Below are 27,026 nucleotides of genomic sequence, written 5' to 3' on the forward strand. Positions count from 1 at the left end.
TTAATTAAAAATTTATCATTCTCGATAATAATTGGTTTGGATGTCCAATCTCCGAAGCATATATTAATTATTATATTTGATTTGATTTGAATATACGCGTGCATATTATTTTATATAAATTTAAGTGATTGGAAGTTTATTTGTCCCACATTTTAATGCTATATTTATTAATATGCCTCCTCCAAATAAAAGAGCAAGAAAAACTCTAAAAAAATAAGTTTGTGAAGTAGATGCGTGCATGACTTATAATTAAAAGTTTGATCTTCCTATCAACTATTTTTCGGAGAAATTATGAGTTTTGAATGTCTTATCAAGCATTACGGTTTTGCAGACTACTTGCATTAGTATGTGATAGTAAATTCTATCATCATAAAAAGTAAAAAAAAATATATATAAAAAAACAAGACAACCATCATAAAATATTCCCACTGTATAAATCTTAATTATTTTCCATGCTTAATGATCTAGTTGTGCAGCTCATATTCGAGATCATTTTTTTTTTATTATATAGACTATTTCAAGATATCACAATCAATATAATTTAAATTATATCAATAGAGATCATTAAGTTAATACATAATATAATACAAATTCAATGACTCAGGCCATTATATTATTTTTTTTAAAGAAAAGATTCTTCAATATATAACAATTTTCATAATATAAAGGTAAAATTTGTTTGCAAGAAATGAAATCCCAGATTCACGGTACATAGAGAACAACCACCGAAGTAAGAAATTATAAGGGCCGGTTTCCACTTTCCAATTTGATTCGTTTCTCTTTTTCCTAGAATACCAAAGATTCAAAAACCCGTTCCTAGTGCTGTTTCTTTTTCTTCACACTCTTTTTCTTTGAATCTAAACTACGAATCATATACCGCTACTTCTAATTATTTGTTTCCGTTTGTTCGGAGCAAATTACTGGCAGACTTTTTGAAAATTTTGGGGAAAAAGAGACCAGTTTCCATATAGAATAGAAGGGAAAAGGGGAGATCTTGATTGCTTGATTCTTTCCCATGGAACAGCTTATAAACTTCATTATAAGACCACCCAGGTGAGAAAAATCAAATCTTGACTACTTTCGTATATTGTTTTCAACTCTGTGTCTAGGTTTATTGATGCTGCAATTTATTTATCTGTTGGTGAAGAAATTTTTTTGGCTTTTTTTCAAAAAACATTCGAGGTTGGTTTTGAGAGTATGTTAAAGGTTGCTGGCTCTGGCTGAAATTAACGACTTTTTATTTGTATTTGGTATTTGATATTTGATTGGTCGTATTAATATTAATATGTTGGTTGATTGGTTTGATTTACTTTGTCTTGATATTGTTTGGATTTCGTGCTTTATTGTTCACATTTGATGAAGTTTGGCTAGGTTCAAATTCTATAATACTAAACGTTTTTCCGTGTCTCCTTCTTTAGTGTTTGGAATGCCGAGTCTTGACAATTCTTGTAAATGAATGACGCTTCCTTTTGCAAGTGTTAAGATTTGTGGGCAGTGGTGGAAAGTATCTTTTTTGTAGAGATACTTACGCTTGAAGAACAATGCACCTCTTTCTCTGCATTATTTAATTTAGAGTCTCAGACTAGAGTTTAATTAGTACTTGTGTTTGAGGGATCTTACTGCGAGCTATGACATAAATTAGTATGCTTATTTGGGGAAATGTTTATGAAGGTGAGAAAGTGTTCACAGGAGTTGTCATATTGTTCAAAATCTCCAATCACAGGATATGGTTTTCAGCATAGTGATGTAATTGACATGCCGATGCTTAATGGGTTGGAAGTCGTTCATCATTATTATCTAAATACCTCATTTGGCATACACAGGATCGCTTTTTTTTAAAAGAGTTTATCAACCATTGAACTAAAAATATAATAGATAGCTGGTGGATAAAAACTTTTTTGTAATAAGTTTCCTAATAAAACATGGGAGAACTTTGCTAAGTGAGAAGATCCTAGATATTGGGCTGTGCGCATCCACTATTACATTTAAAACAATATGCTTGAGGGTTATTAGCTAATGGAAAATAATTAGTTCCTTGCGATTTAAAAACAAGCCTCATGTTTCTATCATCATTATACACGCCTTGGTGGGATTCCCATTTCTGCTCTAGTTTGAGAGAAAAAATGCATGTCGTGTATGTAATTATGGTCTGTCTGGCATACTGGTTTTTTAAATTTGATGGAACAAGTTAATGAGAATTGAGTCATGAAGATGCACCTAGACAAAATAATTGTGTGTGATAGGCACAAGATCTCCTCTACATGCATTATGAAAATAGTCAACTTTGTTATGGCTAAGAAATTAAGATGACTTTGTTGTTTTTAAACAAAACATGATTAATTTAGGAGAAATTTTTTTACATGCTCTCTCAACCCATTTTTTGGATCTTGTAGCCATGAGAATAAATCCAGTTAATTAATCTACTCTTTTGACCACAGAGCTGAATACAATCCCAAAAATGATTTGTTAGATCAAGAATTTATGCTGAAAGGGAAGTGGTACCAAAGGAAAGATTTGGAGGTGAGAGGTTATTTATGTGCAGTACTTGGATTCACTTCTCTTAATCCGCCTTATTCCCTCACTAATTCTTGTTTTTTTTTTTTGCAATATTTGCAACTGTAATGGGTAGTTTTTAAAGTGGCTTATAAATAAATTCCTGTTGAATCAGAAGGGAGCACCTGATAAGTATACGCCTTGCAAGTTGCTATATTCATAATCCTTCTTGTACGTCGCGTCACCCCCGAAAATGGATTCCTGAAGCTCTTTATTGTCTTCAATTTGTTCTTAGTAGAAAATAGACATGATATGCTTTCTTATCATGTCAGTTCTGATGTAGGATTACTTACTGGGAGCATTAAATTTTGATTCCATGTCTTGTTTATCTACACCTTGTACCCCCATGTTATAGATCTTTATCATCACATCCCAGAATACTGTTGGCATAGAAGAGCGATTGTTGTATTGTGTTTCACGTTCTGTTTTTTAAATGTTACAATTGTTAATCAAAGGCTGCTGCTATTTGATTTTCAAATCCATTGGAAATCATGATTTACAATGATAGTTGATGTTCTATCCATCCCATATTGCTTGGACGCTTCTGTATACTTCAAATTGATGTGTTTGACCTCAACCTTTGGGTAAGAGTAACCCGTGGATCCTTCAGTTTAAACAGAAATTGTTGAAATTCTCATTATTCTGATATTGGTTCCAGTATAAATCTATAATTCAGACTGTTATTCTAATGTGTAATATCCTTGCTGCTGTTAAATGATGAGCCACTCAATCAAAAAAGCCCATGGACTCTATTGGGTATGCTCTGAATGGATAGAGATCGAATCCGTTTGTAAGTTAACTGTGCAAAATTTCTGTTCTTCATCTGGTCGGACACAAGAACAAGCCAGTCCGCTTTCATGTAAAGCCACATTCCATGTGAAGCCGTTGATTTTGATATTTCTGTAATTTATTGGACTCCATTATGAGTTAACTTGAACCACCATTGCTGCTTGGTCTTTCGTGTGGTGCTTTTGGTCTTTATACTATTAATAGGTAAGCCAACCAACCATAGCACAATTTTGCTTGCTATCATCGGACTCCTATCATTTTACTAATATATTGTCAGTCAAACCAAGCACATGGCACAGTGTTGTAAAAATTGATTGTCTACATTATCCTATCTTAGGCCATGGGCTTGAATTTATTCTGAATGCTAGAATCAAATTTTTTTTTTGAGTCGGTTCCATTTAATGTTGATATTTTCATTTTTGGTAGTTTGAAAAATTCACCCTTTCTTTGCCACGTACCATAAATTTGAGTTCCTGAGTTAACGTGCAATATTTTCCAGCTATCAGTTGAATAGGTATGTCTTTGGCGCCACTCTCAAAATACGTAGTTAAAAATCTCAGTGTCACATCATACATGCCAAAGAATGACAATATTTACAAAAAAAATTTGATAGTTCATAGTAGAAAAAAAGATCTCAGACGTGTAATGAGAAAATGTGTCTGTTAAATTGCAGGTGGAGCAATTCTTTCATTTTGTTTGAGCTGTGATTAATAAGTAATGTTTTCATTTTTTCTAAAATCTTGCAGGTGGTAAATAGCCGAGGAGATGTTCTTCAATGCAGCCATTACAAGCCTATAGTCAGTCCTGAAGGAAATGCACTGCCCTGTGTAATCTACTGCCATGGAAATAGGTCAGTATTTGTGTTTGTGGAAGAAACCTCTGTTTGAACCTGGAAGTTATTGTATCAGTATTCTTTCATGTGGTTGAGTTGCAATCCATGATATTTAAAATAGTGAGCATGCCTGAGAACTAGTTGGGCGTGTTTGGATCAAATTTCTGGTAATTGATTTCTTTATCTTGTTAGATTCTCCTGTTTTTTTTTCCTTAGTTGACTGTCTGGCTAGATCGGTTGCACTTCCATTAAGATTTGATGAACTACCTAAGCTGCACAACAACTGTGAATTTGACTAGCTTGTTTCCCCCATTACCTTTTCTTCTCTTGGCTTAGCACGTGCTACTGCCTATTTTGATTTAGCAGCCTTTTCCGGTTGTCATTAACCACATATTAATGTTTAATATCGGGCTTGAGAAATATGATTTATAAAATGTACCTGCGCTGTTTTGTCCCCGTAATTCCAGGGAAGTAAGGCCTCTACGCAGAATATATGTAGGACATAGGCATGTCAAGTTAAGATTCAATCTCATATTTTTCGTTTAATATGTGCCCTTTATCTTTTTCAGTGGTTGCCGCACAGATGCCAGTGAAGCTGCTATTATATTGTTACCATCAAATATTACTGTTTTTACTCTTGATTTCTCTGGTTCTGGACTCTCTGGAGGAGAACACGTCACTCTTGGGTGGAATGAAGTAAGAGATTACTACCTTGCGTCACCCCGTCATATGTTATCTGACCCCATTGATATGCTGATCTGTTTATCATCTGTCAATAAATCTTGGACACTAGGAATAACACGCAGGAGGAAACATTAAAAAATGCTTGATAACTTGGAACCTGGAAGTGCAAAAAGTTTCTAACTGTAATTTTTTTAGCAGCTTGCAAAGGCTTCAAGTTAAAATAAATATGTCATTAATTTCTCTGCTCATTTTTTGGTTTTATTTCCAGTCTGATATCAAATGCTATGCCATGTATGATGTATCCCAGCTATACGTTACTAGCTTTCAGTAGTCGCTAGATTCTAGTCCTGTATTTTAATGATCCATTGTGGTTGCCATTCTGCAGAAGGATGATCTCCAAGCTGTTGTTAAATATCTAAGGGGCGATGGGAATGTTTCCTTGATTGGTTTGTGGGGCCGCTCCATGGGTGCTGTTACTAGGTTAGTTTCTCTAATCTTGTCACTTGGTTAAAATCAAGGTTCTAGAAAGCACCGTAGCAAATTGTCGAGGTCAAGCGTTGATATTACAAACTTAAACATGCTTAGTTGGAGTTTAAGAGTAAAAAGATGTTTTAAAAATTAATATTAATATAATTTTATTTATCTCAGGCCAAACAATAGATAAAATTATGGATAATAAAAATAATATTTAAGGCTAAATGCATAAAATTTCAAGTTCTCAAAGATACAAAATTCTCAAAATTGTAATTATTAATAGTTTCCTATGATCATACCAGATACTTAAAAGCCCACCATTATCTAACTTTTTGTCGGATTAAATAACCTTTTCTTCATCAAAATCGTCTTTCATGTCATCCGATGGAAACTCATTTTCGTCAGACTCCCTTATTGCTTTAGCTTTAATATCTCTTAAAGGTTGTAAGGTATCAATATCTTCATCATTACAGTCTTGAACTATCCAATATTGGTTATTACTAGCATCAATTTGTAGTAAACTCTTTAATTTATCCTTCATCATTTTCTTGTTCATCAACCTTGCATTACTATTTTATTTCATCCTCTTCTGATTCATCAACCCTGAAATTATATTATTTTATTAAATAACATATATTGTAATGTTAATATTGAAACTAAAAAACACACTTTTATTGGATGCTAAATACTCTTCATGCAGTCAACTCATGGGTGTTGACCATTCGTTTTCTGTTTTTGGCCAAACCGTTTTGCTTTGCGCGCACTTCACACATTCCACTTAAGCACCAATTAAGTCAGCTTTTTAGAACAATGGTTCAAATTGCAGGTTCGCATGCTTTGATACTTTGTCAAATAATCACGCTTTATCCTTTCTTATTTGTTGTTTATATTTATTTGTATTTTTTAGTTAAATAGTTATCTTTGGTGGAGGGAACTTCTCTAGAAGCTGTCTCTGTCTAAAACCAGTACCTCTTATTCCATATGCTGCAAGCAACAAGCTTGTATGGCATATAAGACTAAATCATTATCTAATAAAGTTGGGCAGGGCTATTTCATGAATTCTTTATGTGTTAATACACTTGCAAGCTGGGGTGTCGATGTCTTATGTACGAAGGCATATAAATAATGCCTTCTCTAGATACTGCCTTAGAAGGAGCAAAAAAAAAGGAATAGCTTCTCTAGCTGTCTAGGTACTGAAGATGGTGGTTTATTTATTTATTTATTTATTTGAAGACATAAACATTGTGTGATTACCGCGGCATCACTCCGCTCCAAGTTTGCAGATGTTCTGCGTCGGTTATAGAACTGTTCAATACCCAATAGACATGACATTCTACTTCTTTCAGCTTGATGTATGGAGCTGAGGATCCTTCCATAGCAGGAATGGTTCTAGACAGCCCCTTCTCTGATTTAGTTGACTTGATGATGGAATTGGTTGATACTTACAAAGTTCGTCTTCCCAGATTCACTGTAAGCGACCAATTTATTAACCTAGTTTCGGGTCAACGTTGTATGAACATGAATTGACGTCTATGTTATCCATTTTTTTTTGCTTTGGGACCAATCCACTGTTTATTTAACAATTTTGCACTTTCTCATTTCCAGGTTAAGTTTGCAATCCAGTACATGCGTAGAGCTATTCAGAAAAAGGCAAAATTTGACATAATGGACCTCAATGCAATCAAGGTATCCTGAACTGTTATCTTTAATCATGAGTGCATCCTAAGCTATTTATGTTCCTCATATTTTTGTAATTGTACGTTGACCCAATCATATAGACTTTCTTCCAACTTCCTCATTCTGTTCTTGAGAGTTGAGATTGTAGTTTTACTTGGTTTTTATATGCATCACGCTGTAGGAAATCTTCCTAAATTTTCAACACTTAAATGAATATGATAAATTTTAAAAATAAAGTTGTTATTAAATAACAATGCTCATATTCACAAGTGGAAAAAATTGTTTGGTGGATAAGGTGTTACTTGTATATCTTTGTGTGCTGGATTTGGGTACTTATTTATTTACCGGTGAACATGGTTTAACAAATATGTTTCCACGGGTTAATTTTTTATGGATAGTAATATTCTACCTAGTGTGCATGTGTTTACATGTATGAACACACATTATTGTGTGATTCTTTTGTTTCTGCGGAGAGAATTTTCCTTCGTTTTCATGAAATTCTGATTTTGTATTAGTTATATGCATAAAAATGTTTAGCATGTCAATGTTATACACGGTTGAAGGAGTATATGTGTTACTTGACATGGATTACTTGCGCCACTTAACATCCATACACTAAGAATTAATTCGAGTTTTCTAATTCATGGTTGTTAGCCGACACCGGTATTGTGTATTTCTTAACTTGGGTTGCAAAGCATGACCAAGTCTATTTGGATTCAGACCGAGTGGCTCACATCAGAATGATCAAATAAAAGTTTAATTTTGGTAAAGGCGAAAGAGGCTATCCCATCTGCGATAATTCTGGTGATCCCATTTTAGGCATGAAGAAAAAAATATATTTTCTTTGAAGTTTATTTATCTGTTACTTGTTTCTAAGTGATTCTTTATCCATTTTTCTGGTCCTTTAGGTTACTACCACTTGCTTATGTATTTTTGACTCCATGTTTCTAGGTTGCAAAATCTTGCTTTGTTCCAGTTCTTTTTGGTCACGCCGGTGATGATGATTTCATACAACCTCATCATTCTGATCGGATATTTGATGCTTATATGGTAGTTTCTTCACGAGTGATATTTCATAATCATCTCTGTCCATGCTATTACACCTCCTTTTCGAGTATAGTTTTGATATTCTTGCTTGTTTTGATGCCATATTTTTTTGGGTCACAATTCATGATTGTTAGGTCTAGGCGTTTGTAAATACCCCCCAAACCTAAAATGCTATGCTATTTGCCTGTCACAAAATTAAATGAAATATACCTGCGATAGATGATTTTTGAATAGCCTGTGAAAGCAGATGCCATAAGTTTTTTCTTTTCTTTAAATGTATTTCATTTCAAATGGAATTTGGTTGTTCAACCTGACAAATCAGCGTATTCCCAAAACTAGCTATGAGATAAAGTTTTCAGGTATTCTTTCAAATGTGAAAAACCTCAAGTCTCACCATGGATGGCGACGGTGTATGCTCTTGTTCATTTAACTAAGATACACAGTGCCGTTAGAAATGTTACTGTTATATGATGCTTCACCACTTTCACTCCAGCTGATGACTAATGTGTTTCTTATCATGCCAGATCTGTCTTCCAATTCTGACTAAATTTTCCCACCTAGTCATTCAATATTTTGATGAGTTTTTTCCTTCTCTCATTATTTAATAAACGGTAATCGTGACTTGTGTTTGCTATTATCTCATGTTCTTTTTGTGTTCATGTCCTTGTATCTGTAAATTTGCAGGGGGACAAAAATATAATCAAATTTGAGGGTGATCACAATTCTCCCCGGCCTCAATTTTACTTTGATTCAATTTGTATTTTTTTCAACAATGTATTACAACCTCCAGAGGATGAAATAGGAAGTACATTTTATAACTTGACAAGAGACTACATCGGCCAGGTAAATTGTTTTATTTCTTCGACACTATTGATTTGGCGGACTTCTAATGGCTAAATCTTTGACTAAAGCACAACGTTCCTTTATTACCTCCAGAATAATTGGAGCACTTCTGGTCATGCGGAATATCCTGATGAATTAGTGGGTTCACCTTCTGGTATATGCTCATATTGTTTTGCTCAGTTTTGTGTGTTTCTCGATCATATTTTTTCTTTCTGAGTGCAAATTTATTTTATTCAGGTCCAACAACTAGTAGCACAGAGGATGCGATTAAACAACTTCGATCCAGGAGACCTATGAGTACAATAGTGGTATGATATCTCTCTCTCTTTAAAATAGTGAAAAATGTGGAAGGAAGATGGGTTACCTTGGCATCGTAAGGAGATTAATGATTTAAAATATGCTCATATATGGTTTTTCCTTTTGCTCATTCTCTACACCAAAGCTTTTGGGTAGAGAACCACTAGATTGTGTGGTTTTTCTTCTGCAATAATAAGTGACCAATGGCTGATTGCTGTTTTTGTTTTATTTAGGTTCCTGCTGATATTTCGTCCAAAACGAATCAAGTTGATATGCAGGTACGTCTATACATTGTATAATAAATATTAATTGAAGATTCTTGGTATAGTGTCAAATATTTGGATTGCTGTTGTGCTTTTGTGCGTACCAGAATGATACCTTTTTTTTTTTTTTTTGCCTCTGATTTTTGTGCAAAAGATGCAGTTCTGTGCAACTGACTCATCATGATCATTTGTACTCTCCAGGTGGAAAGTAGAGAGTCTGATTCTCACCCATCATCCTCTAGTATGATCAGCTTTGAACTCTCCAATGGCAGTCCTCATTGTTCTCATGTGCCTGCGTCAATAAACGATGATGAATATGTGGAGTATCCTCTCGATGCTTTGTCAGATTTCCCAAGCAACGTGGAAGAAGAAGAAAGGGTAAGATTCGCTCCCCACACGTTCTTTGCCTTGAAATGATATATTACTTGCTGATCATCGCCAAATTTTCAGATGTTCATGGAAGCTGTGCTTGAGTCGCTGAAGGACTTGGAGGTGCGACATCCTCAACCATCATCTAATGGTGGTAATAAACTCCCGGAACCAGAACTACAATCAGCACAAAAGAATGAACAAGGGGATTCTAACTGGAGCGATGCCATAACAACAGACTCAGGTACCATATCAACTGCTAAGGATCATGAGCCAGCATCCCAGATTCCACTTCCTAAATGTAGCAAATCAGCATTAGAATCTCCACCGAGTTGCACTCCAATTTCAGAAGCAAAAACGAAAGAAACTCCTCCAAGCGACACATCACCATGTAACGGCAATTTAGCTGGTGGTGACATTGGCAGTCATTCAAATGATCGGGCAAGTAATGATGCTGCACAACATTCAATGGGACAAGAAACCACTGGGATGACATCTCGTAGTGATAAAACAACAGGCGATCAGAGTACATTAGATGCTGACATGAATGATCAGACGAGGGTCGTTGTTAAAGTTGAGAAGAACCCGACAAGCAATATCATGGATGGCCTGTTACGTCGTTGGGATCTCAATTTCTTCAGAAACAGATGATTATTAGTTCGTGATTGACGAATGCATATATTGAAGGTGTACTGCTAAATTAATGTAGTGTTGTGAAGTAGTTGGTCTCTAGAGGAGCACACCAAGGAACACGATGAAATCGAAGGATCGTGGTTAAAATTGTTGTTGCTGCTGTTGTTGTAACTATGTACTAAATATTCTTTCCCGGGTTCTGTACAGGTGACACAGGTGATATTTTCTGTCATACGAATCTTTCTTCGTGATTTTAAGCCTTTTTAGACATGAACAGTTTATTGTATAACTCATTGATTTGATTTTTGTTAATGGGATGGATCGAGTGCTCATGATTCACATCATGCGCAGAAGTTGTACATTGTTGGAGTGTAAACTTCGTCTTTTAGATTAGTTATACAGTAACATGCTTTTACACTTCGAGTTAGCTATATAAACTCATTGTCCTTCCAACTTTAATTCTGTATTTGGAGAACTTTTTTTCCCTCATTTTTATCTGCATTGAATGTACTTCGTTTCTACAGAATTTCATTGCATCTTAACATTCATCACAGGTACTCGTATATTTTCCTTGCTTGCACTAATGTATTGAATGCAATGTGTAGTTGAGCTTGAAGTATGCTGAAGTATTGTAGCTGATTATGATGTGCAATAAAGAAATACTGCATAATGCAACTCCAAGATAATCAATAAATTTAAATTGAAAATTCACTTTGCACTTTTTTTTTTTTTTAAATTGTGCATCAATGGGAACATATCTACTGTTGTAAATAATAAATAGAATACCCATTGATTTGTACGCTTACACACTCAAGCAATTAAAGAATGTTATCCGATCCTTGTGCGATTATTACATATGTTCTGACTTCTCATCATGGGGTGCTTCTGCATGGAAAATATTTCATATACCATCTCTGTTCTTTTGCTATTCTTTCAGCATTTTGATTGCTGTTTCAACCAATGAGTGCATTGGTATTCGGTGGCGGCATAGGCCAACAGCTCCAGAGAAAATGTTGAAACTCTCCAGTTCTGATGTCGTCTCTAGTACAGATTCAAGCTCCCTCTCCATTCCCAGGCTCACGAAACTTCGAGTATTTGTGGCATCGTCTCTCATCATCCACATTGCAAGTTCTATTGCATACCTTCTTATGCTGGGAACTTTAATTGATGGATCCTGGTACTTCTTCAGAATCGAGAAAAGGCGACGAGCCAGGTCGGATTCTCCAACTCCCGCTTTCTTAAGCATGATTTTCGAGTCCTCAGATTTCATGAGGTTGAAAATAGAGACTGCCGCTCCAATCATTACTTCTTGCAATTTGTCATCCTCCTTCATTATGGCCTCAAGAACCTGCAGTAAGTAGGAGAACTAACTGATTTAGAATCAGTTCTGTATTTACTAAAAGAGTCTAGTGAAGAAAATACCACAGATACATACAATAGGTCCTGCAGCAGTTAAACTCTTCAGTTGCTGGTATGAATCCTCTCCGCTATAGGCACATAAATTTCGCGCGATTCTTGCAGCAGTTATGCGAAGCAATGGAACTTCCAGAGCTTTTATCAGATTCCCGTGTAGCCTCAACTTAAGAATCCGTCCGCACGTACCCTGACTCTCCAAAGCCAGCATAGCTAATGCTTCACCGGCAGCCGCGCGTACGTTACTCTGGTCTGCCGGTAATTCATCATTCAAGAAAATGTTGAACAGTTCCTTGAGCATCCCACCTGTACCTCCAATTATCTCTGTTGCATTATTGTCTATTGCAAGATTCGTTAGAATTTCGATTCCCAGCATTTGCAGCCCTGGTTGCTTTTCTCCATATCTTAGTATATCACGGATGTAGCTAATTGTGAATACTATCTCTGATATCTCTTTCCTTAGTTGCTTACCTGCAGCACCCGAGGTACTGGACAGCATCTTTAGAACCTGCAACGAACGCTTCACTGTCAAAATTTGAGACTCTGCCGCGGTCGGATTCTTCAGCAGCCGCTCATCCGCATGAGTGAACTCGATAACCTTCGGCAGCAGACATCTCGTGTTGCCGATCTTTCCACAGACATCGTGGTCACGAGCTAGTTTCTTCAAAATCTGAAGCCCCAAATGATTGAACGCCCAAGAACCATAGTTTTCATCGTCAACTATTATCCTTTTCTCGGAGATTTCATCGGCAGCTCTGGTGTGGCTTCTGCTGACATGTAGCAGGGATGAAATTGACTCCAGGGCACCTGGAATGTCAGCTATTCGCAGCGAGTTTTGCTTTATACCAGCCAGTTTTGATAACATTTCGGCTGCAGAATACCTGATCTCTTCTTCTTGAGGATCTTTCCAGTTCAACATTTCCACCATCCTCCCCATAACCGATAAATTGATCCCAATCTTCTGAAGTGTGTCCTCAGAAAAAGACTGAATCGTCGAAAATTTTCGCAAGATTCTTGCTCCAATCAGCTGCTCATCAGGGGAGCTGGATTCCAACAACTCCATAGCAAAAGAAGTCATGTCCATTTTCAGCCCATCAAATATGCTTCCATTCACACACCTCGAATACGCATCATAGAAGAATCTCCGAATCGAAATCAAACCCGATTCACCCAATTCACACTCCTTATTCACCTGATCCAATATCTTCTGAACACTAACTTTCCATTCCCAATAAGCTTTCTCCAAGAGAAAAAACGATGCTTCAGCCAAAGCCAACGAGTAGAATATGATGAGAGCCGATTTTCGGTTCCTTTTATCGGTATCACCTTTCTCCACTTCCCCATAGTTCCGGTGCACAAGCTTGATCATGGATAGAACCACACAAGCTGTGGCAGACGCCAGTTGAAGCCAATACAAAAGCTTGCTGACATTTCTTGAATTGAACAACCATTTTCCATAAGGAATCAGAGGAACCTCGGAACTTGTCCACGTTCTAGTAGGCATCCTTTTCACCTCCCAATCCCTTCCGCTCGCCTGACAATTAGTTGTCCCCGCTAGCTCCCTACTCTGCTGGCTCGTCTTTCTTGAAGGAACAACCGATTTGCAGGCTGCCTTAGCGACTTCGATTACGAAGTTCGAGCTCGATCTCAGAGCACGGAAACTATTCATCCCAGCATCGGTAATGGACCATGTAGCCTGATGCTGCCATTCAAGCTCGTGACTTCTGCTAAAAATCCTAGCCCCTTCAATCAACAAGATCACGGTAATGAACCAGAAGTCTGTTTTATCGAGAGTGATGGCAAAACCGCCGAGCAAAACAACTGTAGCCCATATGAAACTCAGAGTCCCGATCCCTGATGCTGCCTTCTCCAGAACAGCAAGGCGGAGGGCGAAAAGAGTGAGCTTTTTCTCAGGAGCTCGAACGGGCGGCCGGTTCACAGACACCGAATTCGCGATGCTGGACGTTGGTGTATCCCCGCTGCAAGTCTGTGGCTCAAATATCGTGGGACTGATGATTTCTGCATCGCAGAGCTTTCTTTCAAGCTCAGAGATAGGCAGATGGACGCTGTCGCCGAATTTAGGTGATGGCTTAGGATCCATCGAGCTAGCTGTCGAAACGTGTCGGGATTCGAATGGAATGAATATCTGAGTTGCAAGAATGCGGGATGATATGAAGTTTGTACAAGGTTCTTGTTTGAATGAAGCAGTGTTTAGGTAGGAGATATGATCATTTTATGGCTAACATGTCTGGTCTTTCTCTCAAAGTCTGCTTATTTCTTTATATAGTTTTAATGGTCGTTAGTTGCCCATTATCATCATACTCATATACGGTGCACTTACGAAAGAAAGATACATGTATAAATACACGTTACGTTTAAAATTACAAAATCGTCTAAAATAGAATAATGAAATATATATATACATATAGACAGAAGAATGTATATGGATAATACTGACGTGAAGTCCATGTTGGCAAGTGAAATTTATTTATTTTGGTGCTCCATTTCTTAATTGACAGTTGTGGTATTTTGTATTTAGTTCCATAAAGTTGAGCTTAGGGGCAAAGAAATTAGTTAGGTTGCGTAGGTTATGATTTTTTTTTTTCGTTGGGAAGTTTGAATCTTTTCCCTTTTTTATTTTATTTTATCTTTGTTTATTTGTCTTTGTTAGGCTATCTTGGTTGTCATTTGTACCTTGGTCAGTACTTTTTTTTTTTCCCACAGGCCCCTTGTATTGTATTTTTATTGTATGGTACATTTAAAATGTGCCAATAGTCCAATACAATAATGAATGGCTCAAAAGTGAAAAGGCCTGTTCACTTTACAAGAAGTTGAGGTTGGAATGGATTACCAAGACACGGTCATTTTTGCTGTTCCGTGCCCAAAAAGGGAAAAAAAAAAAAAAAAAAAAAAAAAATAAGAAGGAATTTGGACATTCCCCATTATTATTTCATTTTTTCCCCAAATTATAATTTCCATTATTTTTTAATATATTTTTTTTGAGAATTTTGTTTAGTTTTTTCTACAAATGATAAAAGGACAAATATGAAGTTATTAAGCCAATGCCAACAAGGTCCAATCATAACATTTATTGACAATAATCACCACATGGACCCGAATAATTACAGCTAATTAATACCACATTCGAAAGACAAAAGGTGACAATATTCAAATATATTTTATTTATTTATTTCAAATATTTGGGAGGTGAATGCATAGAATATTTTGCATTTCCCATTGTCTAAGTCAACCACGGTCGTCTAAACTCTAAAGACTCGAGCCAATAATGAAGGGGCACTTTTCTTTTGTAAACAAGTTGTGTATAGGAAAATTGAAGGGTAATATATGACCTTATCACTTTTTCTTTTTCTTTAAAAAAAAAATATTAGGATTTATATGAAATTTTCTATTATAATTAATGTCAACTAAAATATAACCACCACTCCATCGCCTACGTACTCTCGTCGATTATAATAATAACGATAATGACAATCTTGAATTAGATTAAAATAATAATCTTGGATTGGATTAGAGATATATAAGTCGTCGACTAGATCTCTTCGAATTGACTTGAATATCGAGTGATTTTTGGAATTAAGGTCTCATTTTTTGGAAATGAATATATTTCTAATTTGTGTAAAATGGACAAGTTAGCTGTTCTTGGCTTGCAAGGATTGAAAAAAAATACCACCAAGTCTTCTTGTTTGAAGTTAAAGTTTGCTTTGTTATTAGTTGGAATTCTTTGATGTCTTCGAACATAAGGGTTACGTCCCCGTTTAAATGTTCTATTCCCAATTTCATGGGATTTTGTTCCTTCAAAAATAAAAGTTTGTGATAAAAAAAAAATTACCATATACTTTAATACGACGATGTGTCGCCAATAACTCAATATTTAACAATATGCGTTATAGTCAAAACATGTTAGGATGCTGAAAAATAGTTGACCGAGACTCAATATAGAGATTTGGACTTCGAAACCAAGTTTAATTTTTCTATATTGAATACTCAATTATATTGGTCCATGAATTAATTGTTAATATTTAAACATAAATAATCAAGTGATTATGATTTCAACGAGTAAAGCGAAACTATTTATTTATAGCAAAGTAAACTGAAGAAAAGTTAATGGCAATTGGTTATTGCTATTAGGCTGCCATTTGTATTATCTAATTCAGCAAGTACGGATCTTTATCGCTCGTCTTCTTAGTTTTTATTGGAGATTTTAGACTTGGTCTAATTTGGAGGTGTAACTTGGCAAGGATTTATATGATCTCCACCTACATATAAATATTTCTCTAATGATTTATATTTGATAAATTTAATATAAATTTTCTTGCATTAAAACAATCGATTTTTATTCTTTAAAATATCATTTCATTAAAATGCATCCAATATTTTGTCTCTGAAATTTGAATTTTAAATTGTTTCTTCAAAGCCAAATAAAATTAACGTAAACCGGCAACCGCGTGCGATATGCAAGGCACGCTCTCTGTTACGTTTACGGCTTCCTTCTTTTCTTAGGCGGAAATTCTTTATATAAAAATTAACATGTTAGAAAGAAAGATTTATATCCATATTATATTATATATTTGCAATAAATATTTTAGCATAAAATTATTGTTACGTTTACGGTTTCCTTCGGAAATTCTTCATATAAAAATCTAAATGTTAGAAAGAATGATTTGTATCCATTATCCATATTATATTATATATTTGCAATAAATATTTTAGCATAATTTTATGCATTAGTTATATAAAAAAAAGTATTGTGACTTTAAGCAATAGCTTTTTATTACAAAATTTGATTAAATATTTAAAAATATATAATATATCTTATAAATGACACTTTTCCTTAATACTAGTATCGAATTGCACGCAATATAATGCTTTTTTGCATATATACGTTGCGTACTTGTACAATTCGTTTTTGCGTACACGCTGCATGTTTGTGCAATTTGTTTTTTTAATTAAATTATTGTAAAATATGTAAAAAAATATTAAATAATTGGTTTGAAAAAATTAAAAACAAAGAGGCCACAAGCTCACATCCAACACATCAATTTGGTGTGGCCTCAAACTTAATAGAATAGAATAGATATGATGATAGGAGCATAAATGCAAACTTGATGCATGAAATTACGATCTTATTTTGATTGAAAAAATATCTAAAAAAATTGAAGTAGAATAGCTTATAATATATCGATTAATACATTATCAAGATAATAAAAATAAAATATAGGTATGCATGTATATTACATTTGTAACATCCAATTCGTATTCAAATAACAAATTAAACGTCATGGTCACAAGTCACAACGTGCACGGTGCGGTGCATCCACGTTTTGGTTCGAGTATTATTTATTTATTTATATTTATATCCTAAAAATATATATATAAATAACCCAAGCTCATTTCAGCTCATGATACAGTGTTCACTGTTCACGTTCCTGTACCATATAATATTTTAAAAATATTTACCAATGATTCTTTTATTTCATCAAAGATTTATCTATTGATTTATAAAATATTGTTCATGACTATTTCAACCAATTCAAGAACATTTAAAATACATAAAAATAACAGCAAATTTGTGATAAATCCCTACTAGTAAACATAAATTCCTCCTCAGTCTCCAAGTCAGCAATTATTTGTTCTAAATCCCTGACATAAGGCTGCTATTTGTTACAACTCCCTATTTGGGTCAGTTTACAAAAATGCCCCTAAAATTTATTTAAACACCCAACACTATCCCTCACTTTATTTTTCAAATAAACAAAAAACAAGAAAACAGGGACGATCGGTAGTTTCCCTCCATCACCCAACCGATTCTTCCCGCAAGAAAGCAGTGATCTTTTGTGATAAGTTTTTGAGATCAGAAAATGGCACCGTTGACTAGAAGAAGCAAACACTCAAAAGATAAGTCAGTTGAAGGAGCTTCTAGAGTCCGGAAGAAAAAGAAATCTAGCACGGTGAAGAAGTCGAAAAAATCAAAAATAGGTAAACCATGTTTTAAATTTGTTAAATTGGCCGCTATATATGATTACTCTCTCGAGTAACTGAGAAAAAATTTTTCGTTTAGAGGAATAATTTGGTCCTCATTGTAAAAATCTTTAATATTTATGTGTTTTCATTATTTTTAGGGTTTCGTGGCTCAATTGTCTTAGTACCGTTCTTGTTTGCATATATTTGTCGAAACATTCGCATCATTATTCCTAAATTTTGTATTTAATTTTGACAGTTCCTCAGTTTAAATTATTTATCCCCAATTTTTAGGGTTTTGTTCTTGAAATTGTTTTTGAAGTATATCTTCGTAAATGAATTCTATATTGTTATGTTGTTGTGATGTTTGTGATTTATTGAATATATATTCAATAATGTTATATTGTTGAAGACAATTGATAAATTTATGTATAAAAGTATCCAATTGTTCCCAAATTTGAAGTTTTTGTTATTTTCCATGCAATATTCCATTATGTTATTTTTATAATGTAAAATTTTTGTAATGATTTTTAAATATTAGAAATGGCTGATGAAGAGGAAATATGTGATGATTTTGAGTCGATCAAAAGTGGCAAGGTTATATTTACTCGATGTTCTCCCGCTTATTGTAAAAAAATAATGGAGGAGTAGAAGGTGGTCATAGGGAATGAACAAATGAGCAGAATAAAAGAAACTCTATTCGGTAAATGGATAGACATGCCTGTTCTACCTGTGAGTAGTGGCAGGGTTGACTATCTGTTTAAAAGATTTGATAGTCCTTCATGCTCGTTCGTTGTTGGTGGCGATATTTCCATTCCTTTCACATCAAGAGACTTCTCAATCGTGCTTGGTTTGCATCAGAGAGGTCAACAAGTTGATCTGGACCTCAAGCTTGAATCAAGCTTTCTGTCTCGGCATTTCGGAGGGAAAATAAGCAACACTCATATGATCGTTATAAAAAAGAAGCTTGTTTTCCTTGCGAGTAGTAATGTCGAAGCTGACATTGATGACTTTGTTCGAATGTTCATTTTGTTCATATTTAATTCTGTAATATTCTCGACTGGTAATTACATTACTCCTGCTTTTATCTTTCCCTATATTGATGAACTGAGCACTTTTTTTGAGTTTGGATGGGGAGATGCTGCATTTAGGTTTTTATACCGAGAATTGGACAATCAAGCGAGTAAATTGTATTTGGATGGTTGCACGGCTGGTTTGATGGTTAGTATATAATTATCTGAGTTATTGTGCTATTAATTTGTTGAATTTGTTTACTTATATTGAAACATCTAATAATAATAAATGCGGAATTTTTTTTTTATTAAAATACTAATTAAAATAGATGTACATACATGCCCATACATATATGCACAAAAATAAACAGATTTAAAAATAGCTCAAATAAAATGCAACATTTAATAAATTAAATGTCTGAGTCATGCATTAAATAAAAATATTGTTCTAAACAATTAAATAAAAGTTTGCATGCACTGAAAATATTTCAATAAAAATATGTACTAGTACCAACCACTGAAAATGAATAAAAAGAACGACATGTTTAATATTTCATAAAAACATAATCATAAAAACTCAGACGACGGCCGCGGGGGATCACTGCATGCCCACTCATATGTCCTCGCCTCCGGTGGGTACTATGTCCTCTACATACTCACCTGCACAATATCAGTGTAGTGAGCCTAGAGGCCCAATATGCTAACATAACAAGGATTTAAAATAATTTAAATCACTTTAATACTAATACATACCATATACATGAATGAGCATGCTTAAAATAATATCATTGACATCACATAACTTAAATTAACTTAAATATCATAATCATACATAATACATAAACATTGTTGAGCAAAGTATTTTCTAACATCGCATGGTTGTATCCATAGTGTAACCTTAAATCATACATCAAATACTGATCAGCGTGGGAACCAACGTACGTGGCGGTGACGAATCACCTCTTAAATTGGCAGTAAACTGCCCTTCAATAGTTCACATATGGGGACGAATCCCCCTTAAATTGTCACACTACTTCAACTTCCAACATAAAATTATTTTCTTTTGCTCAACCTTAAACATTAAATCATGCATAAAATTATTTCATAAATGCATGCACTTAAATAAAATGTGTGTCCTTCATATATATTTAATTTAATTTCATACTAACATATAAATATAAAAAAATAACTTCAATGCATAAAAATAATTAAATATATATTCAGGACACATGCAAATTTATCCTGGATTATACTGACTGCTGGCCCTAACACTCAAGCCCATTTACTTAAATCTGGTCCATTAACACTGAGACTGGCCCATTAACATACTTAAGCCCAATAAAAATCATTCTAAGCCCAATTAAATAATTAAAGCCCATTAAAACATTCCTGGCCCAATTAACGACCTATTTTGGCCCAATGGGCCCAAAAGCCCAAAGACTGGCCCAATAACTTCCATGGGCCCCCAAGGCCCATAAAAATTAGTGGACTCACTTAATTAATTTAAATTAAGCCCAATAATAATTAAATTTAACCCAAATAATTAAATGGAACCCAAATCGCTTTATTTTCAATTAATTGGCCCAAAAAACCAATTAAATCATAAAATACTTTAAAATTAAAAAGACTCGAGTCCGGCCCACCTAACCCGGACCCGGACCAACTTAACCCGACCCACTACCATACTGACCCGACCCAGGCCATAGACCCAACCCGGAACCAACCCTAACCCTAAACCCGTTGCCCCATTTTCCCGTCTCGGCTGCGGCCGTAAGCAGCAACCACTCCTTGGCTGCTGCCGGCCAGCTTCGGCCGCCCCTAGCCGGAGCGCCGCCGCCCAGACGTAGCCCACGTCTGGGCGGACCTAACCTGCACCAGCCCCCAGCCCCATGCAGCCTGGACCCCCATCACCGAACCTCCTTCTCCAAAACCTTAAACCTGCGCACCCCTGGAACCCGATCGACCTAGCTTGTTTCCTGGGCTCTTTTGGCTCGAACCACTCGAGCCACTCGAGTCCAGACCACCCTCTCTCAACCTAGGGACCCCCGACCAGCAGCTGGGCGCACCATGGATGAAAAAACGTGAGTATAGATGGAAGAAATACATGAATATGGTGCAAACAACAAAGCCAAACCATTTTCTGAAAAGTAAAGAAAAGTTTCGATGCATACACTTCACTTACATAATACATACTGATATGGTGTTTAAAAAGAAAGGAAAATCATGCACAAATAATTCACATAATAATTTAACCCATAATCTAAAATTTTAAATAAATAAATTTTCTAATTATGCATGCGAATTCACGTATTTAAAATACCGGGTGTTACAATTCTCCCCCCCTTAAATTGGATTTCGTCCTCGAAATTAAAGTACTTACCCGAACAACTCTGGGTAGCGAGTCCTCATATCTGCCTCGGTCTCCCAAGTAGCTTCCTCCTCCGAGTGATTCAGTCACTGGACTCTGACCATCGGTATGACACGTGTCCTAAGCCTCCGCTCCTCCCTAGCCAAGATCCGTATAGGCCTCTCCTCAAATGCTAACTCCGGTGTCAACTGAAGAGGCTTAAAATCCAACACATGTGACGGGTTCGAGATGTATCTCCGAAGCATGGATACATGGAATACATTGTGCACTGCCGCTAGCCCTGGTGGTAGAGCTAAACGGTAGGCCAACGTGCCAACTCTCTCCAAGATCTCGAATGGCCCTATATACCTCGGGTTAAGCTTGCCTCTCCGGCCAAATCGCACTACTCCCTTCATAGGTGACACCTTCAGGAATACGTGATCACCTACAGCGAACTCCAAATCTCGTCGTCGAGTATCTGCATAACTCTTCTGACGACTCTGAGCAGTCCTCATGCGATCCCGAATCTGTGTCACAATATCAGCTGTCTGCTGCACAATCTCCGGTCCAAGTAAAATCCTCTCACCAACCTCATCCCAATGCACAGGAGATCTGCATCTCCTCCCATACAATGCTGCATAAGGAGCCATACCTATAGACGACTGAAAACTGTTGTTATAGGTAAACTCCACTAATGGCAGTCTAGTCTCCCACGAGCCCTGAAAATCGATGACACAAGCTCTCAGAAGATCCTCGAGAACCTGGATCACTCTCTCAGACTGACCATCTGTCTGGGGATGGAATGTTGTGCTGAACAAAAGTCTAGTCCCCAAAGCTGTGTGCAGACTCTTCCAAAACGCGGATGTGAATCTCGGATCTCTGTCTGACACAATCGACACTGGTATGCCATGCAGTCTAACAATCTCCTTGATGTAAAGCTCTGCATACTATGTCAATGAGTAAGTAGTCCTCACCGGCAAGAAATGAGCTGACTTGGTGAGTCTATCCACAATCACCCAAATCGCTGTGCAACCTCTGGCACTCCTCGGTAAGCCAACCACAAAGTCCATCGTAATATTCTCCCATTTCCATTCCGGAATAGGAAGAGGTCTAAGAAGTCCTGCTGGACGCTGATGCTCTGCCTTGACTTGCTGACAAGTCAAGCACTCTGACACAACTCTCCCGATGTCTCTCTTCATCCCGGGCCACCAATACAATAGCTGCAAATCTCTGTACATCTTCGTACTTCCGGGGTGAATGGAATACGGAGATGTGTGAGCCTCTGCTAAAATCTCAGATCTCAACTGATCGACGTTCGGTACCCACATCCTACCACGGTACTGAACAATGCCATCCACAACTGTATAAAGACGACCACCCTTGGCCTCATCTCTCTGCCTCCAACGCTGTAACTCCTCATCAGTAGTCTGTCCAACTCTGATCCGATCTCACAGAATCAGCTGCACCGTCAACACTGACAAGCTCGGTGCATGACCACTCGAGTAAAACTCCAAATCAAACCTCTGAATCTCGCTCTGCAGTGGTAGCTGCACTGACAAACACGATACCACTGACGACTTCCGACTCAAAGCATCGGCCACTACATTAGCTTTACCTGGATGGTAGCTAATGTCACAGTCATAATCCTTCACTAACTCCAACCATCTCCGTTGCCTCATGTTCAACTCCTTCTGAGTGAAGAAGTACTTGAGGCTCTTGTGATCCGTGAAAATCTTGCACTTCTCGCCATACAGATAGTGCCTCCAGATTTTCAAAGCAAAGACCACTGCTGCTAACTCCAAATCATGTGTCGGGTAGTTCTGCTCGTGAATCTTCAACTGCCTCGACGCATAAGCAATAACCTTACCACACTTCATAAGTACTGTGCCTAAACCTAGCTTAGACGCGTCGGTGTACACCACTAACTCCTCGTGCGGTACTGTCATCGCTAAAACCGGTGCGATAGTGAGTGCTTCCTTCAGCTGATCAAAGCTCCTCTGATAGTCTGGACTCCAAATAAACTTCGTATTCTTCTTGGTTAAGGAAGTCAAGGGTACTGCAATAGAGGAAAAACCCTTGATGAACTTCCTATAATATCCTGCCAAACCCAAGAAACTGCGAATCTCCGAAGCATTCCTCGGAATACCCCATTTTTGCACTGCCTCAACCTTCGACTGATCCACTGCAATCCCATCTCTCGAAATAACGTGGCCAAGAAATGCCACCTGCTCGAGCCAAAACTCGCACTTGCTGAACTTGGCATACAAACGATGCTCCCTCAAAGTCTGCAAGGCTGTCTGCAGATGCTGTCTATGCTCCTCAATGCTCCTAGAGTAGATCAAGATATCATCAATGAAGACTATTATGAACTGATCAAGATACGGCTGAAAAACTCGGTTCATGAGATCCATGAAAACCGCTGGAGCATTGGTCATCCCAAATGGCATCACCAAGAACTCGTAATGCCCATAACGTGTCCGAAAAGCAGTCTTGGACACATCTGCCTCTCTAACTCGCAGCTGATGGTAACCAGATCGCAGGTCGATCTTGGAGAACACCGAAGCTCCCTGCAACTGATCAAATAAGTCCTCTATCCTCGGCAGTGGGTACTTATTCTTCACTGTGACCCTATTGAGCTCTCGATAATCGATGCACAGTCTCATACTGCCATCCTTCTTCTTCACAAATAACACTGGAGCTCCCCATGGAGAAAAGTTAGGACGAACAAAGCCTTTCTCTAATAATTCCTGTATCTGCTCCTTCAACTCTTTCATCTCGGTAGGAGCGAGTCTGTATGGTGCCTTAGATATAGGCACGGTGTCTGGCACTAAGTCAATGCTGAACTCCACATCTCTCACTGGTGGAATTCCTGCAACATCCTCCGGAAAGACATCTGGAAAGTCACAAACCACCTCTATCTCTGATAATGATCTGCTAGATGGTTCTGAGGCCGTGACAATACTCGCTAGAAACCCCTGGCAACCCCGTCTCAACAACTTCCTCTCCTGAATAAGAGATATCACCTGAGGAAAATCACTGCTCTGAGATGCATGGAAAGTAAACGGGTCGCCTCCTGACGGTTTCACTGACACTGACCTCCGACGAAAATCAATCGAAGCTCCATTGACTATCAACCAGTCCATACCCAATATCAAATCAAAGCCGCTTAACGGCAAAACCACTACATCTGCGCGAATGGAGTGTCCCTGTAGCTCTAACTCCAGCTCTCGGATGACACTAGAGGTAGTAATAATCTGTCCTGACGGCATAGTGACATCATAACCACTGTTGGCAATCTCCGGTGTGATTCCTATCCGTCTGATGAACTCTAGGGAGATAAACGAATGCGTAGCCCCTGAATCTAGCAACGCAAACGTGGAGTTACCTCTAACTAGAATTCTTCCTGCACGCAGAAAATTCCCAATAATTTCATGCCACTACTAAACTTTCCCCCAACGAGACACTAATAACCCTTAATTCTAATCACAAGTAAAACATGCTTCTTATTCTAACATACAGATAGATAACCCAAATAACCACAATTTCGCAAGAAAACTAGATTCTTAACCAAAGGAAAAATTGTAAAATACTAGGGATAAGATATACCGGTGATCAAGGAGGTGTCTGGGTCTGCCTCCTCTGCCTGCATGACGAACACTCTACCAGCCGTGTTCTTCTTCCTCGGGCAGTTAGCTATCTGGTGCCCTGGCTCTCTGTAGTGGTAAAAAACTCCTGCTCCCAACAAAAAAGGTCCCGAATGCATCTTCTGACACTTCGGGCAAGTAGGAAAACCTATAGCATTAGGGGCCCCGCCCCTCTGCTGCTGTGGCCTCTGCTGCTGCGGCCTCTGCTGCGGATTCGGGCCCTTAGCCGGCCCAGTAAACTGTTTCTTCGCAGGAGGCTGCGAAGGTGGTCGCTGATACCCCGACTGAATCTGTCTCTTCCCCTGCTGCTCTCGCTGCATCTCTCTCCTACCCTCCTCTGACCTCAGTGCTCTACTAACTGCCGCCTCATATGTAGCGACGTCCATCATACATACGTCGTGCTTGATATCCGCTCTCAGTCCCTCCACAAACTGCCTCATCTTCTCCGGTGGACTGTCTGCAATCAGAGGCACGAAATGACAGCCCCTCTCGAACTGGCTCACGTACTCAACCACTGACCTGTCCCCCTGCCGGAGACTCATAAACTCCCGGATCATGCGACTCCTCACATCCTCCGTGAAATACTTGGCGTAGAAGACACACCTGAACTCCGCCCAAGACAGTGTAGGGAGGTGTACTCCCCTGACAGCACCCTCCCACCAAAGAGCTACGTCTCCCCTCAACATATACGTCGCACAGTTCACCCTGTCCGCATCTGTGATTCCCATATATGCAAAGATGGACTCCAAAGAATGAATCCACCCCTCAGCCACCAATGGATCGGTGGTACCAAGGAACTCCTTTGGCCCCTTCTTCTGGAACCGCTCAGCTACGTCCTCCTCATGGGACATTCTGGGACGTGAAGCCTGCTGCTCTAACAGAGAAGTAACTCCTGCCATCAAAGTAGCATTGGCCTGCTCCAATGCTGCAAGTGGGTTCTGCGGAGGTGGAGGTGGAGGTGTAGATTCCCCACGTCTGTTCATCGGTCTGGGAGGCATTCTGCACCACCACATATTTTTTACGTAAATCGAAATGCATAACTAAGTGTTTTAACATTAATGCTAACTTAAATTCTTAAAAGTAAATCATGCTATAAACACTTAAAACTTACAGACCGGTAGCGTGGATTTCTGAGCTCGCATAGCAGTGATGACCCCACCAAGAACGCGTCTCTGATACCAATTGAAACATCTAATACTAATAAATGCGAAATTTTTTTTATTTATTAAAATACTAATTAAAATAGATGTACATACATGCCCATACATATATGCACAAAAATAAACAGATTTAAAAATAGCTCAAATAAAATGCAACATTTAATAAATTAAATGTCTGAGTCATGCATTAAATAAAAATGTTGTTCTAAACAATTAAATAAAAGTTTGCATGCACTGAAAATATTTCAATAAAAATATGTACTAGTACCAACCACTGAAAATGAATAAAAAGAACGACATGTTTAATATTCCATAAAAACATAATCATAAAAACTCAGACGACGGCCGCGGGGGATCACTGCATGCCCACTCATATGTCCTCGCCTCTGGTGGGTTGACCGGCTAAATCGGTTTGATAAAAATCTACTGGCAAGCGCACCAGGTCAAGTAATAGTAAAGTGGACTGAGAGTCCAAGTATCGATCCCACAGGGACTGCAGTCAATTCTCAAGAATTAATTATTTTACTTAATCTAGACAAAATAATAGAAGGATTTTGAATTAAATAAAATAAGAATATAAAATAAAAACTGATTAAGAAATAAGAATAAAAATAACTGAAGATAAAAATAATTAAGACAAAGACAACCAAGACACACGTAGGTACCGAACAAATCACGTAACATGTAGTCGATTCAGGACTCAGATTTAATTTTAATTCATGGGAATTCTCCTAGTTTGTTCAAAGGTCTATTTCTAGAACAATCAAACCTATTCAAATATTGATGAACTAATCTTTCGTAATTCTAATCAAATTTGAATGCATTAAATATTTGTGAAAATTCAGTTTACACCTAAACCGCACACTGAAACCGAATTCTATTTCTAGTCGGTTTTACAATATGTTAATTATCAGAGTGATCAAAATCAAAACCTCCTCTGTCGATTTGGAATTGATTAACATGCAAGCAAACAGTTGATCAGACTATTCACAAGATAAATATAAATCTG

General features: G+C 37.3%; 2 protein-coding genes across 3 annotated transcripts; one reads left to right on the forward strand and one right to left on the reverse strand.

Annotated features, from left to right (window-relative positions):
* Positions 1-685: 685 nt before the first annotated feature.
* Positions 686-10,871, forward strand: LOC140863525 (uncharacterized). 2 transcript variants are annotated; one of them, XM_073267008.1, is made up of 14 exons: positions 686-1,053; positions 2,394-2,520; positions 4,089-4,192; positions 4,744-4,870; positions 5,244-5,338; positions 6,679-6,802; positions 6,938-7,018; positions 7,961-8,059; positions 8,741-8,899; positions 8,993-9,053; positions 9,137-9,207; positions 9,430-9,474; positions 9,661-9,837; positions 9,910-10,871. In XM_073267008.1, exons 2-14 carry the CDS (start codon positions 2,482-2,484, stop codon positions 10,477-10,479), a joined length of 1,752 nt encoding a protein of 583 aa, XP_073123109.1. In that variant the 5' UTR covers positions 686-1,053; positions 2,394-2,481; the 3' UTR covers positions 10,480-10,871. The 2 variants fall into 2 exon arrangements, with proteins under 2 accessions (XP_073123109.1, XP_073123108.1); XM_073267007.1 differs by having other exon boundaries at positions 2,439-2,520.
* A 275-nt stretch (positions 10,872-11,146) lies between these two features.
* On the reverse strand, positions 11,147-14,183 carry LOC140863611 (uncharacterized). Its single transcript, XM_073267150.1, has 2 exons — positions 11,897-14,183; positions 11,147-11,809 (listed from the first exon to the last, which is right to left on the reverse strand). Exons 1-2 carry the CDS (start codon positions 13,973-13,975, stop codon positions 11,387-11,389), a joined length of 2,502 nt encoding a protein of 833 aa, XP_073123251.1. The 5' UTR covers positions 13,976-14,183; the 3' UTR covers positions 11,147-11,386.
* Between the last annotated feature and the right edge of the window lie 12,843 nt (positions 14,184-27,026).

The sequence above is a fragment of the Henckelia pumila genome, chromosome 4 (genome assembly GCF_033568475.1).
Source record: "Henckelia pumila isolate YLH828 chromosome 4, ASM3356847v2, whole genome shotgun sequence".
In the NCBI taxonomy this organism is placed as follows: Eukaryota; Viridiplantae; Streptophyta; class Magnoliopsida; order Lamiales; family Gesneriaceae; genus Henckelia; species Henckelia pumila.

Excerpts from the sequence above, each read along its gene's own strand:
- LOC140863525 (XM_073267007.1), top strand. The coding sequence starts at position 1,016 with ATGGAACAGCTTATAAACTTCATTATAAGACCACCCAG. Across the intron at positions 7,019-7,960 it reads TGGACCTCAATGCAATCAAG|GTTGCAAAATCTTGCTTTGT; the intron begins GTATCCTGAACT and ends CCATGTTTCTAG. Across the intron at positions 8,900-8,992 it reads CAAGAGACTACATCGGCCAG|AATAATTGGAGCACTTCTGG; the intron begins GTAAATTGTTTT and ends TATTACCTCCAG.
- LOC140863611 (XM_073267150.1), bottom strand. The coding sequence starts at position 13,975 with ATGGATCCTAAGCCATCACCTAAATTCGGCGACAGCGTCCATCTGCCT. Across the intron at positions 11,810-11,896 it reads TAACTGCTGCAGGACCTATT|GTTCTTGAGGCCATAATGAA; the intron begins GTATGTATCTGT and ends TACTTACTGCAG.